Source organism: Acartia tonsa, chromosome 8, assembly GCF_053477335.1.
Source record: "Acartia tonsa isolate MP-2025a chromosome 8, ASM5347733v1, whole genome shotgun sequence".
In the NCBI taxonomy this organism is placed as follows: domain Eukaryota; kingdom Metazoa; phylum Arthropoda; class Copepoda; order Calanoida; family Acartiidae; genus Acartia; species Acartia tonsa.
The window spans coordinates 34,915,870-34,934,281 of NC_137267.1; the positions used below are offsets into that span (position 1 = coordinate 34,915,870).

Below are 18,412 nucleotides of genomic sequence, written 5' to 3' on the forward strand. Positions count from 1 at the left end.
CCCTATAAGGAGCTTCAACTTTCAAACCTAACCTGCCTTTAAAAGTTACACGTTTTAAACTGAAAACTAAAAATTTAAAAGTAGGTTAAAAAAAGGGAAAACTGAAAAATGCTATAAATATAAAAGAAGAATTATTTGTTTCTAAATGTGTTTTTCAGTGTTCTAGTGTAAAAACATTAAATTTACAATTACAAGAATGAGTAAAATGCAAAGAAAATACATTTTTTACATCGAAGAATAAACAGGGAAATATATTTTTACATAGTATTTGAGATCAGCTTCTAAATACAAGATATGACTGTAACTATTAATCATTGTTTAAAGAACCCTTGTCTTGAAGTTATTATTGCTCTTGTTATTAAAATGCACCTGTTTATAGACCAATACATTCCCCTACTTCAAAAGAAAATGTTACGTGTCTGAATTAGCAGCAAAAGGTACTAAAAATTCAAAACTTATGAATTAGCGATTTTAAACTATTTTACAATTTTGTACCCCAACCCATTGAAATAATTTAACAGCTTCGTGGATTGATCATAGTTAACTTATATAGTGGTGCTATAAAACAGCAAGAAAAAGGTGTCATAAAAATATTTACTTGAAATATGTTAGTATAAAGAAAATTATTAACCTCTTTAATTTTAAATATATCATTTAATTGTTATCAATTTGAAGAATTATATAATAACATTACTATTTTAAAACTTTAAAGATATAATTTTCGCAAAGTGTTTGTGCTTATTTAAGTGTTTGAATTGTATAGACACTAATTTTGCGTAGGGGTAAAATGTAAAATAAAGCAGGGAAAAAATTCTATATTTTCCTTTTCTTTAAAAGATTGGGACAATTATTTATGATTCTTTTTTTTATCTTAATGGACATAAAAAAAACTCCAACTACTTTTCTCTAAAATATCATTGAACATAATAGGATCAATATTTCAGTTTTAATAATATCAACCAACCTTTATTTAAACAATAGATAATTAAAAATAGAGGCAACATCGAAAAAAAATTCTCTCTTTAACCATGCTGTTTTTTTCTTCCTTACTTATCTCCTTTCTTTCTCTCTTTCTTTTTTTTTCATTCTTATTTTTCCTGTTATTTTTACAAATTCAATCCTTTAATCCAATAGCTTTTTTTCTAAAGTTTTTATACCTAGAAAGAATATATAGAATATGGTAATAAAACTGTAATAAAAGTGTTAAAATATGATTAATGAACGATCATCTTTTAACGTTGGTTACATCACATTTTATATAATATTTCATTTGTTTCAAATAGACCAATAATGACCCACTCCTTCATTACCTACTATATTTTATAAAAAAAAAACTAGTGCGGGGGGGAAGGCTTTTTTACATTTCCTTTTCTATTGAGGTTTTCATACAGGGATCTAAATTTATAAGCCAATAGTCGATAAATTGATGTAAATCCCCAATGATGATACACAAAATTACCCCTTAGTGGTTAAAACGTTTGGACACCTAGCTTAAAAAAATAACCAATCATACTTAAATAAAAGTCCCCAATGCCAACGAATTAGAGAATTTTTTTATAAATCTTTGGGAACTAGTGTAATAAACAGTCAAATGTTTCCTACCTCTCTGGTTTTCATAACACATTTGAAAGCCTTTCTGGGACAAATTTAAAGCTTACCTAACATTTCTAGAAGTACTAGAATTTTTTCGGTACATTATTTCATAGGATATTAACTATTACACATTTTAACAAGGAGGTTCAAATAAAGTTTTATAAGATTTAATGCATTTAACATGATATATATTATTTTATTAAAAGCGAAGCATTCTAAATTGTTGATTGTAAGTTGAAAACAAAGACGGTTTGCAACTCGTAATAATGTTAGAAATTTAATTCAACTTGAACTTACCCATATGTAAAATGTAAATGTAATCGGTTTAAGATGTGATTAACCCATATCCAATAACCAACATAACCTAACCCAAAGTAACCAATAAACAAACGAAATATGACCCCCCCCCCGCAGCCAACCCCCATTTTCAATTTATTTCAAAATAAGGTGGGGGGGGGGGGTCTAGACAGTTAACACTAGAGATAACCAACAGTTTAAATTGTCTCTCATATTTCTTTTCTATAGTTTAAGCGTAAAAATATTAGTTTTGTTTTGCTTTTATGAATATTATTATCTTTGTTTTTATTAACAATACAGATTTATATGAGAGATACCGCATTCAAGTTTTTTTTTCATGATTTTATCGCTTTCATCGATTCAATAGGTAAAAGTTACAATGTTCTATTTATTTCACAATTTCAAAGGCAAAAGAGGTTATTTCCTTCATAACTATTAGTGAACCACCGCCCCCCCCCCCCTGCCATGCTCTTTTATCGAACACTTAACCTAACCTAACCTAAATGAAGATTAAAGAAAAATTCTATGAACAAATAATAAACAATATTTTGATAAAATTTTTGAAATTATCGGGTGCTTTCCCTCAAAATGCCCGTTGAACACTGTTACACCCCCACTTTATTTTTGAAATTATCAATAAGAGGGGCCAGGGGTTATTATTTTTTTCTTCAAATGCCTAACCATGTGGGGCTACCCAATATAATATAATACAAACTGCCCTGTTGTTGTAAACAAACAAACGAAGACCACCCCCCCCCCCCTATTTTTCATTTATTAGAGGGAATATGCCAATATAGTTTGATATAAAATATGATAATACTTATTTCTTTCCCTAATAGAACATTGTATAATAAAATCAATGCCGACCCACGGTTTTTAAATTAATAAGAATTATGTTCTTTAATATAAGTTCGTTCCTTAAAAAAATAACTTTAAAAGAATTGAAGAAAGGTCATGAATTTAAAGGTTTAATGTCAGTTAATAGTAGTTATTTCAATCCTATTCTTTAACATTTACAAGAATTTTATTACACTTTGACATAATATTTGAAAAAAAAAGAGAATTATTTCGCGGAATTTTTAAGGATCGACCATAGCTTGCTTTATAAGCAATACTAGCGGCTACGCCCCTAGAGGCCTCTAGTGGCATTTAAATGTTTTTAATTTATTTTAAATATCTAATTTGAGAAATAATTTGTCTACGTTATCAGCTCTTAAATTCATGCATCTACGCAGCGCGACTACGCTAGCGAGACTACGCTAGCGACACTATGCGGCGAAAATATTTAAAAATTTTTCGATTTTATTGTGATTTCTCTTGGGAGGGTGGTGGTACCCTCCCCCAAAATAGTTAAAAACCTACCCGGGACATATGAGAATCTACCCTGTTAAGGAGAACCCAATCGGTTCAGCGGTTAGCGAGATCCTTCGGTACAGACACACAGATACACAGATACACACACAGACAAACAAACATCCTGTTACTTTAGTATAAGGAGTTTAGAAATATTTCACAGATTTTTAAGGATCGACCATAGCTTGCTTTATAAGCAATATAATAGTGATTTACTATCGCTATACGTAATACATTAAACACAAACAGGATTTGATATTCTAGAGAGAAAAAATTGAGTGCGGGGGGGGAGGCGTTGTGATGTTTACTTCAGATTTCAAATTCTATTCCGGGTCGCTAGACGTCCAAGAGGTTTTTTTTTTAAAATACGTTGAACCTTTGAAACACTTAATTTTACCCCCATCAAAAAATAGCTTGGACATCCTTGCCCGGGTCTCTATGTTTAGGGGGATTTTGACGTATCTTCCCTTTAAATAGCCTAAAACTTGCCCAGGATCAATGCATAGCATTTGTAAATATGCGTATTGACTAGTCTGGCCGTTTAAGAGATCTTAGCAGAAAAACATAATACATAAATCAAGTTACATTAACATTTATATTTATTATTCTTTATTTTTTGTTAATCCTTCTTTTTTCAGCATTTATTAACTAATCCTTTTAATAGATTTTTCAGGTATGTCTTCTAATTTAACATCCTCTGAGTTGTTTAGTTTGACAGGTAACTATACACATAGAGTAGCTACGCGCCAGTCAGGAAGCAAGGATAGAGCACTTTAAAAAAAAACTATATTTTACCTCTGTTTTATTCGATAATAATTGTATGTTTTTTTTCTTCCAAAATTAGCAATTTCTATTGTCGAAAAAAAATGGAAGCAATATAATTTTTCTTGAAAGAGCTTTATCCCTCCTGCAGAATGCTGTTTTTACAATCAAGCCGATGAAGGGTTTATTTTTAGCGAGGCAACATTACAAGTCTAATAATGGTCGGACAATTAAATATTAGGTTACAGTAATGTACTACTGAATTGTACATTTACATACAAAATTTAAAAAACTTTTTAAGGATTAATCACAAACATATGACATATATCTCAAATTAAACTGATGCATCTAGTACTTTAAAAAGGTTTTAACACAATTTAAAAGTTTTTATTTCCATAAGTCTGAGAACAATATTCAATATGTATCTTAAAGTAGTCCTGGCTAAATTGTAAAAACGTCATTTTAAAATCACTTATTTTTTTTCATTAGAATTGTTTTTTTCTTAGTTTACTTCTTTTTGGTTTTGTTTGTTTCTTTGATTTTCTTGTTACTCGTTATCTGAAATTAAAGAATTAATTGATTAATCTAAAATTTTTATGTACCAATAGATTTATTCTTACTTGGATGTTACACCAGATTATTATGTAGTCTAATAAAGTCAAACTTGTAGCGGGCTAAAATAATGATCCCCCCATAACCCCATTTATCCCATCCCCTCCCCTCTTACTGGATGAACGAAGTAACCATCAAATGACAGGAAAAGTAGCAACCTAAATTTACGACATTTTTACCCTCTCATAATATCCACATATTACATCCATTAATATAAGAAGTGCTAAGGCTATCCAAACCGTTTTCTTATATAAGTTAGCGAGACGCTACTCTTTAAATAAGGCGGGAATGGAATTTAGTAAGAATAAGTTAAACCAATATCAAGGAAATTGTTTTAAAGTTCTAAAAATTATTAGGTTTTGATAGGGATATTCCACCTATAGCAACTATTTTGCATTTCACTTTCTAACTTTTTATTATTCATTTATAATTACAACATGAGAGTGAACGATTTATAAATTTTGTCTGATTTGAATGATTAACGGAAAAGTTGGAGGCAATATAATCATTATTCAGATTCTATATGCCTTGAAAGGTTTGCGCACGAACCTACGACCTTTATTTTCCAGATTTTAAGTATGCAATTATTCTTGAGAAAACCTATAATTCTTGTACATACCATTATAAGAAGACAAGGACAATTATAATCAAAATTATCGCAGCTAAGTCAAAATATGAAATAAGAACAAATAAACGTTGTACAGCTATGATATTATATGTTATTAGAGACCAAAACAAAATTCACAACGTTGGAGACGAAGCACACTTTAACGCACGGACGGTTTGACCAATATAAATAGAAGCTTCGCTACCTAAGAGAATAAAGGGTAAAAATCAATAATTTTGACATAAAGTGCGGCAATTTTAAACACTTTTAGACCCATTTGCAAATACTTTAGAAGGACTGTATGTTACATTTTTCTAAAGCGTTACATGTTAGATTTTTTTTACTATAGGGCAGTACATTTATTGTTTAATTTATAAAGAAACTAGTTCCTTTGCCTTTATAATATAAATGTTCTGTGTTTGACGTGGAGTAGAGTGTGCAGAAAAATAGCCTAAAACCTTCCCTATACCTAATTTCTAAAAAATAATTCCAAAACCACGCCGGAACCTTTATAAAACTTGTCAAAATAGAAAATTCATTCAGTTAAGAAGTTAACGATATCTTATAGGACAGACAAAAAACCTTACTACTTTATATAATACAAGCGGATGCGGTCCTAGCATCTAGAAGCTAAGTTTTAAATGGGGGTAAGTTCAGTATTCAACGATATCTTATTGGATGGATAAAAAAAACCTTACTACTTTATATCATAGAACTAGTGTCTGTTACCCAATCATCAAAGGACTCTGTATTTTGATGTAGAGGGAGGTTGAAAAAAAGTACAAACCAAATTACGTTTAACTCTATATAAAACAATCATAACATCTTTACTAACAAAAATCCAATAGGTACAGACCTTTTAAGTGTGTAGAGTATAAAGATATTCCGGGATTATATGGCCAGTTTTACCCATTAAATTACCCCATAAAAATACACACGAGAGGTTCCGAGATTATTTTAAACTTAAATTTATTTTCCTTGACTTTTAGCAGTTACAAAAGCTTAAAAGTATTTAAATTTTTGCTAAAACGTTTTAGATAAAACTTATTTATTTATTACTTTCGTTACTAAACTTACTTGTCTGTATTTAAATATTTGTCTTCCCCGTTTTATCATTTTAAAAAAAATACTTAGTTTTGTATAAATGTTCTGTTTTTGCAATAGTCTTAACATAAACTCAAAAATTATGAGAATATTTATACAAACATAGTTGCCAATGATATTTCTTCCTAACAGTCAAAAATAAACTCCCAAAAATATTCTTCAAACTAAGCTTAACCCAATTTAACTTTAAATTTTTAATTAATAGGTTATTAAACAAAATTAATACTATAAATTATAAAGAGGGTGAACTAATTTATCATGTCTTCTACGATAGTTTTAACAAGGATGACAACATCCATAAAGCGAAGCACTGAAATGGCAGGACAAACGGACATGAACACTTATATAGTGTCAGAACTGAATAATCAGAATATAAATGTATAAGAGTCGAAGCAAAATTGTAAGTAAATTTGTTGAAAAACTGCTTTATACAGGATAATGTTTATGGACATACTTACATATTTAGGACTTGATTATAGAGTTGCTTCGCTTATAACATTATACTTGGTTGTCCCAGGAATCAATATATCAAAAATCAGAACAATCGGATGATTAGATCACTTAAAAATTAGTTGTTAAAAAAGTAAAAAATCAACATGTTTAAAATGAACGTACGGAAATTTTTGTAATGATTATAGAGTTGCTACGCTTTCTAAATCGTACCTAACTACTAAAGGAATCACCATGCAAAATTTGAAATCGATAGGACAATTCTAACATGCCTAAATTAACGTAAAAAGCTATCCGTTACGGACGGACGGACCGACCCTAATTATAGAAAAGCTTCGCTATTAAAAAGGGGAAAATAGTTCGTAAAATTTGGCAACTCTGGCCATTGGGGAAATCCCTATATATGCTTTTATGAGTGTGTTGTGACGTCACACTCTTGCAAAAGTATTATTGCAAATAATTATGGATTTTATAGTTTTTACAGCCTAATAAACTTTATATATTATCATACTTTTTCTCTTTCAATGGAATGTTAGAATTTTAATAGCGTAGTTACTTTATAGTTAGCCTTTGTTAGTATGCAAATCTTTATATTATTGAATTATTTCCATTTAAATGAAATATAAAAATAGTATGCAAATAATTAAAATTAGATTATTATTTATGAGAGTTGGAGAAAAATATAATAAGTTTTCCAGCATTGCTTCGGAACCGATTAACATCTACTGATTAATAGCCATACTAAAAAATCATGTATCTTATAACAGACAATCTTTACGAATAATAACAGTTTAGCTTTTGTTTTACTAACCGCAGAGAGCTTTCGATACAATGAAATAGTAAAATTTCATATAAAATCACATTTTTTTTACCTAATTAAAGGTCAAGATACAAAACTTTATAAAATTTAAAATTATATTTTCAAACAACAGCAAAAAGTCTTTAAATTCACACAAACACACATAAAAAGATTTCTGCAATGCAAGTCATACAATAATTACACGGATGTAGAGATATGTTAATTAAAGAAAATTTTCACCCACAAGTATATTAGTGTATAGGATTAAATAACAAACAAACATACCTTTGATTGCTTGACTTTTGTCTGAAAGTGTTAACTTCACATATTAACTAGTACCGCACCAAGGCATTTCTTCTTCTCTTATTATTAATGTCAAACACCTTAAATGGCATCTTTAACTACCATTTTAACTTCTCTAGTATGCCATGGCGTAGACCAGGCTCGAACCAGACACCTTCCCGTGGCAATCCGACACCTTTCCAAATAAAAAAAACCTTATTCACCTATCCCCAAACTCTAAGTAATAAAAAAATCATAAAATGATTGTAAAAATTCTACCACAATAGTTAAGTAAAATATTTCGTGCCATTTTTTCAAGCAAACTTGCGAATTTTTGCTGCTTTCGAAGTATTTCTGTAAGTTTGAAATTGTAGCCGTCTGTTTTGAAAGTTAAAAAGTCTAAGCTGTTAAAGAATTATTGATTTAAAAAAAAACCGGATAAACTATATACTTTTACTTAGAGTTCAACGATAGAAACCATATGGCAAAGTAGTAACAGTTATTTGGTAAATACACAGATTAATATTCCCCCCCACCCCTTCTCTTTATTTGAAAAAGAATTGCCTATAGCTAAATCGTGGGGAGGGGGGTTTAAGGGAAAGACTGCTTGCAAAAATAAAGAATTTTGCAGAGATTTTAAATAAATTTGCAACCAAATTTGCAAGTTGTTTCTTACGTGACGGTGGTTTCAAATATTTTCTAATGAGACAAGGATAAAAACAATCCATAGTAGAACAGGGTTGACAAAAATAAAATAATTTTCATGTTTAGACCTCCTGTTGTCATGTCAGGCAAGCGATTTAGAGAAATAGGAAGGTCAAAAGCCAGGGTTCTTGATGTTTACCACTCCTAGTTGATATAAAAAAATGGTTGTCTGTTTGATCAAAATTACTGTTTTTTAAAGAGATGGAACGCTCAACAAATTGACTTACTTTTCAATTAAAAGAAAAAATTTGAATCTTTTAAATTATAATTGAATTAACTTAAAATGTATTGCACAAACTTACATAAAAACAAAAACAACAAGGACAATTATGTTGACAGTTGCGAAGCCTTTTCATTAAATTGAAACATAGCTAGACTAATAACAGACTAACAAATAAATATAATAAATAAATAAATAATAGAAACAACCATCATTAAAAAAAGAATGCTTTAATCAAAGTAATTGGGAGCGAAGCTGGTTGCATTATTAAAGATTTAACTGAAAAGAAGATGCACTTGCAAAAAAATGCACCTCACTAAAGGATAAGACAATTAGTATTGACTGGGTCGCAAGCAGTTTTACGACACAGTCTTAACCACCTCTAATTGACAGGCGCATGAAAGCAAGGCTTTTTTTTGCACAGTTGTTCATGTAGAATGGCAAAATATATCTTTGGGTTTAGCAAAAATTGTTGCACGTCCAAAAATTTTATACGGAGTTTTTATGGCCCAAATTTTAAATCAAATGGTTTGAAATAACAAACTTAATGCTGCCAAGTCAGCCGCGTGACAAGAAATAGATGGAGGTCTTATGTATGAAACTAGTATATAATCTATCTATTTTTAAGACCATCGGACAAAGATTGTGCAATTAAAGGTTTGATTGTTTCAAATCACGCTAAAATCATGTCTTTAGCTTGATTGTAAAACCATAGATTCTACGACAACGAGACATGATTGCACCAAAAGATAAGAAAATATCGCCCAAATTAAATTGTAACAAATATTTTGTTGAGTTTCTGCTTTATTCAATAAATGGTTATTTTTAGGTTGCTCATTTATACAAATAGTTATTTTGTATTAATCGATATGTCATTACTTATATGTTGCACCAGGTTTTCATGTACACTCTAATAAAGTGACTATCGCATGTGGCTAAAATAAGAATACCCCTCCCCCTATTCACCTCTTTATCCAATCCCCTCCGATCCCCTTCTATTGGATGAATTAACTGACCAATAAGTTGGTTCCATATTAGCAACTTAAATTAACACAAAGCTGAACACACTCTTATCTTGCTCATTAATTTCAATTAAAGCTGTACAAATCTTGAAATCAAGTTTCTACGCCCTTAAGAAGGAGCGTATGAGATGGCAGAAAAATACCTTTAAATGGCCTACAACTAGCTGTAAAGATTACGGAATATTAGCCCAAAATAGCCTCCTATTTGTTTTTGCAGTGATGATACTGAATATATTTTTTCTTTAAGTTTTACATCAAGTATACAGACTGGTAATATTTACTTAAGAATTTTGTCATCTTTGTTTTCGTTTTACAGTTGTTATTATTTCTTTAAATTGTTAGAAACTGTATCTATCTTGATCTTATTAAAACAAAAATTTTAAATCATATCCTATTGTATAAACTAGTAAGTTTAACTACTAATTATATTCTTGATAATATAGTTTCCTGATTAGTTTTAGGCTATTTGATTTTTATATCTAAGTTTGGCTTTATGCTTTTTTCGTATTTCATTTATTCCTTTAAATACAGAGCTCCTGAATGCTAGGAGCGCTGCCGCTAGTATTTCTTTTTAAAAATTCCTTCCTTTTCTTGTGGTATACTTTATCTAAACATCTAACAAATTACAAAACTATTATTTTACTATTCGCGGAAAGCTGTCTATAATACGATGGAATAAATAGCTATTATCATTCTTAAAATATGGAATAGAAAAAAAGTTAATAATTATGTTTAATCTGTAGAAATTTCCATGACAAAAATGTTTTTCTTCCGTTGCTATCTCCTTGTCCATTACTTTTTTTTTGTAAATTTTACAATACCAAAGTTAGCTGCGGTTAAAAAAGGAAATTAGTACATTTTTTGCTACACAATATTTATGAAAAGAAAAGGGGGTATAGTTTTGTTAGGGAGGGTTATCCAAGAACCTGTGGGGGGGGGGGGAATAAACCCCCTGGGTTTGGGGGATTCTAGGGGTGGGGGATATTGGTTAAATCTTGCGAAATTGCGGTTTTTTCAACCCCTCATATGGCATTTAAAAATTGGATATGCTGCTAAAATTGTAAAATTTAAGAATTTGAATAACCTGCTTAACACGATTGTAGTTTTTTCCATCCCCTAAAAGCCTTTTTAATTTCCTTTAAAATTACTTATTTACTTTTTAAAATAAGAATTTAGAGTTTACTTGTCAGAATTTACATATTTTTGATTAATATGACCTGATGGGAACATACACAAAGCTTCCATAAACACATTTGATTTTATAATTACCATAAGATGTGTAAGATGAAATTTAATTGATATTATTTTCCAGTATGGCTTCAAAACCGATTGATATCCGCTACGTTTAAACCAGTTCTCAGCTATACAAAAAATCATGTATAGCATCATATATGTTACAGATAATTTTCCACGAATATTGAAATATAAATAATGAAATTAAAACCAGTTTTGTCAGTCTGGGCCTTCGGCTCTTCGAGACTAATAAAACTGGATTAAATCTTACTATTTTCCTTTTTAATATCCGCGGAATGTTGTCTGTAATACAATGCGATCAAATAACTATTCTATTTCTAAAGTTTGCTTTGAATAATTTTATTCTTATTTTTTATTCTTTTGTGATAATATTAAATTATTAAGTTGTCTTTTTTTCTGCTATTGTTTGAAAAGCTCTAGCGTAACATTTAAAAACAATAAAGGCAAAAGCTCACGATTTTCTGTTGTCTTTTTAGTCCTTTTGTTTGTGCTTTAAAGGTTATTTTCGAAGAACAGGCAAAAAATATTTTGAAAATAAGATTACTGTAAATGACATTTGAAGAAAACATACCTTTGTTTCAGAATTTTTTCCATATTTTATTAATTTCTTTTGAAAAATATTTAGATATCTTTCATTTATTACTATTCTTACCGACAGAAACTATTTTGTTCTAAAGCATTGCTACTTTAGGATATAATCGTCCTTGAATTCTAATGCTTTGTTTATGATTATCTCCGTATCTGCTACGCTATTTTTAATTTCTTAATTTACCTCCTATATATATATATATACATATATTATATATAGATAATTTATATGTAAAAAGTATCTCAAAACCTTCCCTTTTGTGCCTAAAATACAGTTGTATCCCCCACCCCCCACTGTAATAAATATTAGACTCTAAATTTATGCAGAGTCTACTGTGTTTAGAATACATACTATTGGTCTATCTCCCCCCCCCCCCCCCCCCCAACCTTAATTCTTTTTGTAAAAATATTCCCCTATCAATACTACAATTCCCCCATTGAAATCCCTACCCCCCTAAATACGTTTTGTATAACCATTGCCACATAATTATGCCATTATTTCCCCCAGCCCTCACATTTGAATCCTACCTCCCCCTATCCCCTGAAACCAACCCTTGATTTTTTTCCTCTGCACGAAAATCCATTAAACAGTTAGGGTGCTTGAATCAAAGTTTCAAATTTATCTTTTCTTTCTTGAAACCTATGAAATCTTTGTTTCTTGTATGGCTTCGAAACTGATTAACAACCTCTGGTTTAGATTCAGTTCTCAGCAATTTTGTATAACCCTTAAAGCAGCGTAATACAGACAATTTTCTACGAATATTAAAACAAAAATCATAAATATCAGTTTTAAAAGCCTGGGCCTTCGGCCTCTAGTGGGTAACAAAACTGGTTTAAATTTTTATTACAATATTTGCAGAAAGCTGTTCATAATAATCTCTATTTCTATTCTCGCTAAATCTTTTCATATTTTTTTATATCACCCTAACTGTAATAGATAGAAACACGTAGTGATATCCCGTGGGGGTCGGAGAGGGGCGTCAGAGGGGGTGTATTTTTTTTTCTAAAGGTGAATGTATGTGAGGGGGAGGGGTAATGGAGTTAGTTCAATCAAAGTAAATCGAAAAATTTTTTAGACACTTTACCTGCCTCTATTTAAACAGAAATAAACTTTTTAAATCTTTTTACATGAATTTAAAAAAAATATCTCTCGTTTTTAATTTTTACAAACATACATACAGGCAGTATGTATAGAAAAGGGGGAGTAATTTCCCCCCATGAAAATAAAGCATAAATTGAAAAGGAGGGGGGGGGGGGGGGTTAAAGATGGTTGGTTTCAAGCATATAAATGACTCTATCTCATAATTTCAAGAAGTTTATTCTTATAGTTTGAAAACTTAGTAGGTTTACTATTACGAGACTTTAGTGTAATTTATAACACATCTGACAGTATTTTAGTCTTGCTTACTCCTGTTAGGAATGCATTGACCCTTATTTTGTAGACAAACAAAAGGGTTGTACCGTAGTAAGCCATTTAGTATCTATACCAGATGATATAATAAAACTTTCAGTAAAAATCTTAGTAAAAAAAAATTCTTCTACCTATGATTGAAACTCCTTGACTTTTAGTTTGTGAATATTATATATGGAGAAATTTAGACTGCCTCTGGCTAACAAAAGTATCTACGCTAATATTCAAGGTTTATTATACAGGTGGCATAATAAACAGTTGCGCATTCTGAGTGGGTTGATAGTTTCAAGCAACATGAGTCACCGAAAATGATTCATTTTTTAAATAGCATTAAAATCTAGGTATAGACTACTAATATTTGATTAGAAAGAAGGATGTCTGTCATAATCAAGTCTCTTGAGCCCTCCTAACATGACTCCTTAAATATAGAAGCTTGATGTTTACCTCTTTAGGGCAGTGAAAATTAGTTCTCCCAAGCTATTATACCCAAATTAAAAAGGTTTTAATAGGTAGACGGGGGTTAACTTAGAAAAATGGGGGTTATATTCTATACATCTAAATTACAGGTGTGCGATCTTTTCCGCTTATTATCACAAGAAATCGCAAAAATAGCTCAGCATCAAATTAATAAAAGGGAGCGTTCATTGAAGCAAAAGGAAAAAAATAGGTTGTGCTGTTGTAATAATGTTGTCATAAACAAAAGCTTTCATATCATTATTACTTAAGCTAAAAAAGGTACTTTCCATAAAAGCTTTCAAAATACTGTTTTTTAACCCTCCCCGCCCCCCTTCATATATTATAGCCTATTATATGTAATAAGCTTTTTTATAAAGTTTTAATTTGCTTGGGTCATTATATTTTTAATAATTTAAGGTAATTATGAATATAATTTACGTAATTTATAAATTAAATAAGAAAATTAGGACCTTTAATTAGGCTGAGCATATGTTAAAAGACAAGAAAAAAGAAAAAGGAGAATTTTTTCATTTTATCCATGTTAGATAACAAATTGATATGTAAAATTATTCCTTTCTGTCATTTACACATTTCCTTTAATTTAATGTTCCAAAGGAATATATGAAGGGAAAAATATATTATAATTTTAAAAATTTCTTATTTTAAAGTAAAAAATTATAATAATTTAATTTATTTTGCTTATAAAGTTTTGCCGCTTGTTGATTTAAAATTCTTATTATTTTGAATTAAATTAATATTTCTTATTCTAACTCTAAAGTTAAAGTGATAAATTTTAACTTCTTCATTCTATCTTATATATTTCTCTCTCTCTCTCTCTCTCTCTCTCTCTCTCTCTCTCTCTCTCTCTCTCTCTCTCTCTCTCTCTCTCTCTCTCTCTCTCTCTCTCTCTCTCTCTCTCTCTCTCTCTCTCTCTCTCTCTCTCTCTCTCTCTCTCTCTCTCTCTCTCTCTCTCTCTCTCTCTCTCTCTCTCTCTCTCTCTCTCTCTCTCTCTCTCTCTCTCTCTCTCTCTCTTCCTCCCTCTATGTCCCTTCAGCCATCTCTCTTTATCCATCAAAAAAACAGAACTGCTTCGAAACTTTATAAAAAAAATGGATTTGTATTTGTGGCTTTTATTTGACGAAATATAATTAGTCATTTGTTCATTTCCAAAAAAAATATAGTTTTAAAAGCTACTATATATCATGGACATAGTTGTCCTTGCTATTTTTCCCCATCTGACTTTTGTTTGATTAGAATCTTAGAATTTTATCCTGACACCAAATTGTAAAGAATTCCAATGTATATTTAACAAAGGGAAATCCCTCAAATAATTTGAGAATTATTAATAAATTTTATCGTTTCTTATTCTTTTTATAGGAAGGGAGTGGACATTGGACAGAGAATTTAAACTATACTGCTTGAAGTTATCAAACCAACTATTTAAATCACATTACTATTAAGTTGCCTTAGAACCAGCAAAAGATCCATAGAGTAGCTTCGTTACAAAAATTATAATTATTCGATTATTTAGCAACATTTATTGTGAAATAAAGAAATTAAATAATTATTAATGAATTGAATTTAATATATTATTTGTTTAATTGTTTACTTTTAGTTCCAGGTAGGTTCAGCTCCTCTAGTCGTTTTTACACCAATCCTGAAAAAAAAGAATAGTTATTTCTCGCATCGTATTATAAACGGCTTTCCGCGGATAAAGAATGTACAATTATAAGATTAAAACTTTTAATCTTTTAATTGTACATTTTTATATTTTAGAAAGCTGGATATAATACGATGCTAGACATAGTTTTTTCGTATGGATGAGAACCGGTTCCTATCCACCGGATAAACTATTCAACATTTTTTTATTTATTGGTCAGGTCGTTCTTTTAGAATGAGGGAAGGGGATAGGGTAATTGGGTAGCGTTATTTTAGCCAGCTGCGAAACATCCCTTCATTAGAGTACAAAATTATTATGTATTATGTAATACTATTTCGATTGTATTACATGAGAGAAAGTTTTAAGCTACAATATTACACTTTTGTTTGAAATTCGAGAGTCTTTTTTTAAGGGGTAAAGAAACCCCTAAAACAATTGTCATGAATTTCTATAAAGGAAGCAATCAAATATATCCTGGGGGTGGGGCCTATACCCCCTACCCATAGCATAATAAGGGAGCTTGTGGGAATCTTTTAAAAGTGTTTATAATGGGAAGTGGGGGAAGGGGTTCATGTGATAAAAAGTTACATTGTTTAAAATAACAAAAGAGACAAAAATAATTTTCTTTTTTTATTCTTTTATCTGCGAAAGCAAATAATAAAAGGATTCAAAAGCAAAAAAACATAGGGGGGAAGGGGGGTTGAGTTTTAAACAAACAAGGATGGCAACATGAGGAAGCTGGTTAAATTTATGTAATAGTTTACTTTAGTTTCATCCTTATTGTTTTATCTTCCTTTATCTTAATTTTTTAACCCCTAAAGTTTTCCTAAAATATAATTTCGCGCATTTATTTGATTTGAGACGAATAATTTGCAGAAAGAATAAATTATAACATAGCTGCGCTTCTTCAAAGAACAATAGCAGTAAAATGACTTACGGAGACATGATTTGATTCCCTTCTCATAATTTTAAGTGTGGATGGGGGGGGGGGGGATATGAATCCTCCATTAGATAACAATGAAAGAAGGATATAGGATTCGAGGGGTGTGCAAAGATTTAGAAAAAAAGATAAATTTTCTAAAAAATCAAGTAGTAGAACAGAAATTATTAAGGTTTGAATGAAATATAATATAAAAGAGTTTGAATATTATTCATAATTTTCATAAAGATAACCTACAAGAAAGTTTATTATGAAGTCCGTTTTAAAATCTTAATATATTATTTAATCAAATATATATTCGAGATTGTTTTTTTATTAAACAAAAAGGTCGTCTATGTTTATATCATTCAATCAAAAATCTCGTTCATCTATGTTATCGAGGTTTTAATTGCTTGATTAAAACGCAGCCAACATTAATCTTTCAAAAACCCAACTCTGTGCTATTCTATTATTTCTTGTTTAGAATAATCTTCTCTCTCCTCTCATATTGAGATGAATATTTAAAGCGTAGTGAGAATATGATTTGAATAAGATAGAACTCTTCTACCAGGGAGACAGGGATAGGTGAATAGAAAATAATTTAATCTTGCCCACAAATAATACTGCTTCTTAAGTTTTAATGAAATTTGGAGATAAAATATGATAAAAATAGGAATATTAGCCCTGCAGTGTTCAACTTCAAAACCTAATCAATAAAATTGGCTTTAAAAATGAACGTTTCTAGTGGAAAAAAGAGATTTTATAAAAATAAAATATTTTTTTTCCATTGCCTATTCTCATATCCCAGAAAGCAACTCCACAACTGCGAAGTCCTTTTGAATTTGAATAGCTTTTAAATTTCCTGTCGTGGAGGGGTTGAATAAATCCCCCCCCCTCTCCATCCTCCACTTTCTTTTGTTGTATTATGGGGGTCCTGTGGGGGGGGGGAATTGATTTAATGAATATTCATCCCTTGTTTTCTACTGTACTTTACATAAGGGGGTTATGTCACGGATAAGGGAGGTACAAAAAAACTTTTCTCCCTCTAATATTTACTAATAACAAACAACTTTAAAGAATAATAAGTTTTAATATTAGTTACCCCTAAAACTATAGGCTTTGTAAGCTTTTACTACTTATTATTGGACACTAATAAAACTGTTTTTATGATTTGAGGTTAATCAATGAGATAGTTTACCAAGGTTGTTCTGAAAAGGAGCTTAACCTAACCTAACTTTTCTAAAACTCAAGATTTTTATCTAGGTTCTATGTCTTATCTGTTCAAAAACTTTAAACTTGTACTATCCCCCATCCACCCCCCCCCCTCACACATTAAAGTAAATTTGAAGTATATATTATAGTATAAACCAAATGTTAGAACAGAATAATAATCTTATTTAGAAATCAACACTTCCAAAGAATTTTAAAACAATTCTAAACCATGTTAAATAATTTAATTTTATTAGTTAAACTTCGGACTTTGTGTAGTATAAACTTTCCCTGGACTTATGAGAAACTTCACTGCAAAGGAGAACCATATTATTCCAGTTTTTAGCGATATATACAAATAGACATCCTGTTACTTTTACTTAAAGAAGATCGTTACAATGAAAGTCTTTTCAACTCAATCAAAAGTTAATATAAGTCACCAAATTGTCCCTAGCTAGTAGCTTTGGTATTAAGAATTAGTTCTGAAAGTGCTGTTTACTAATAAAATTAGCTGGTGTAGGGGGGTCCATAATCCCAATTTCTTATTCTCCCTCTTATTTCTTAGTTTTTAATCATAACAGAATACTTTATATAATCTTAACTTATTATAACAAGAACAATGCACTTATTAGTAGTACAGCTTGTATTTCATTTAATATCATTTCTAGTCTACATGCATTCATCCATTTAGATTTTACTATTTAAAAAAAGATATGTAAAAGGAACCGATATGGTTCTCCTTTATATATCTTCTTATAGGTCCTGGAAAGGTTTGTAATTATTTTGGGGAATCACTCCTGAATTAAACCCAAAAATTTTCTTACAAAAAAATTCTTTGGGGGTTAGAATTCAACACTCACCAACTACAGTGCCCCTAGAGGCCTCTATGGACGTAGCTGCTAGTTATATAAAAAGACTAACGAACCAATTAAAGTATAGGAAAGCTTTTCTGCAAAGTTAATTCTTAATCCCAATTGGATGCTTAGCTTATTTATAAATATAAGTTGGTATACAATTCATTCACACGGAAAAATATTCAAAACATTGCATTGTAAATGTTTCACAATTTTTTTCTTTTATGATGCTCTCAAAAATAGTTTGTTTACAAC

At 30.1% G+C, this 18,412-nt stretch overlaps 1 protein-coding gene across 2 annotated transcripts in view; it reads left to right on the forward strand.

Moving 5' to 3' along the window:
* The window catches only part of LOC145326798 (homeotic protein ultrabithorax-like), a 124,624-nt gene that overhangs the window by 85,438 nt on the left and 20,774 nt on the right, over positions 1 to 18,412 (forward strand). For both annotated transcript variants that reach the window (XM_080170211.1, XM_080170212.1), the window contains exon 6: positions 3,908 to 3,961. In XM_080170211.1, the coding sequence (XP_080026337.1) occupies positions 3,908 to 3,961 (54 nt within the window). The remainder of the gene's footprint in view (positions 1 to 3,907; positions 3,962 to 18,412) is intronic.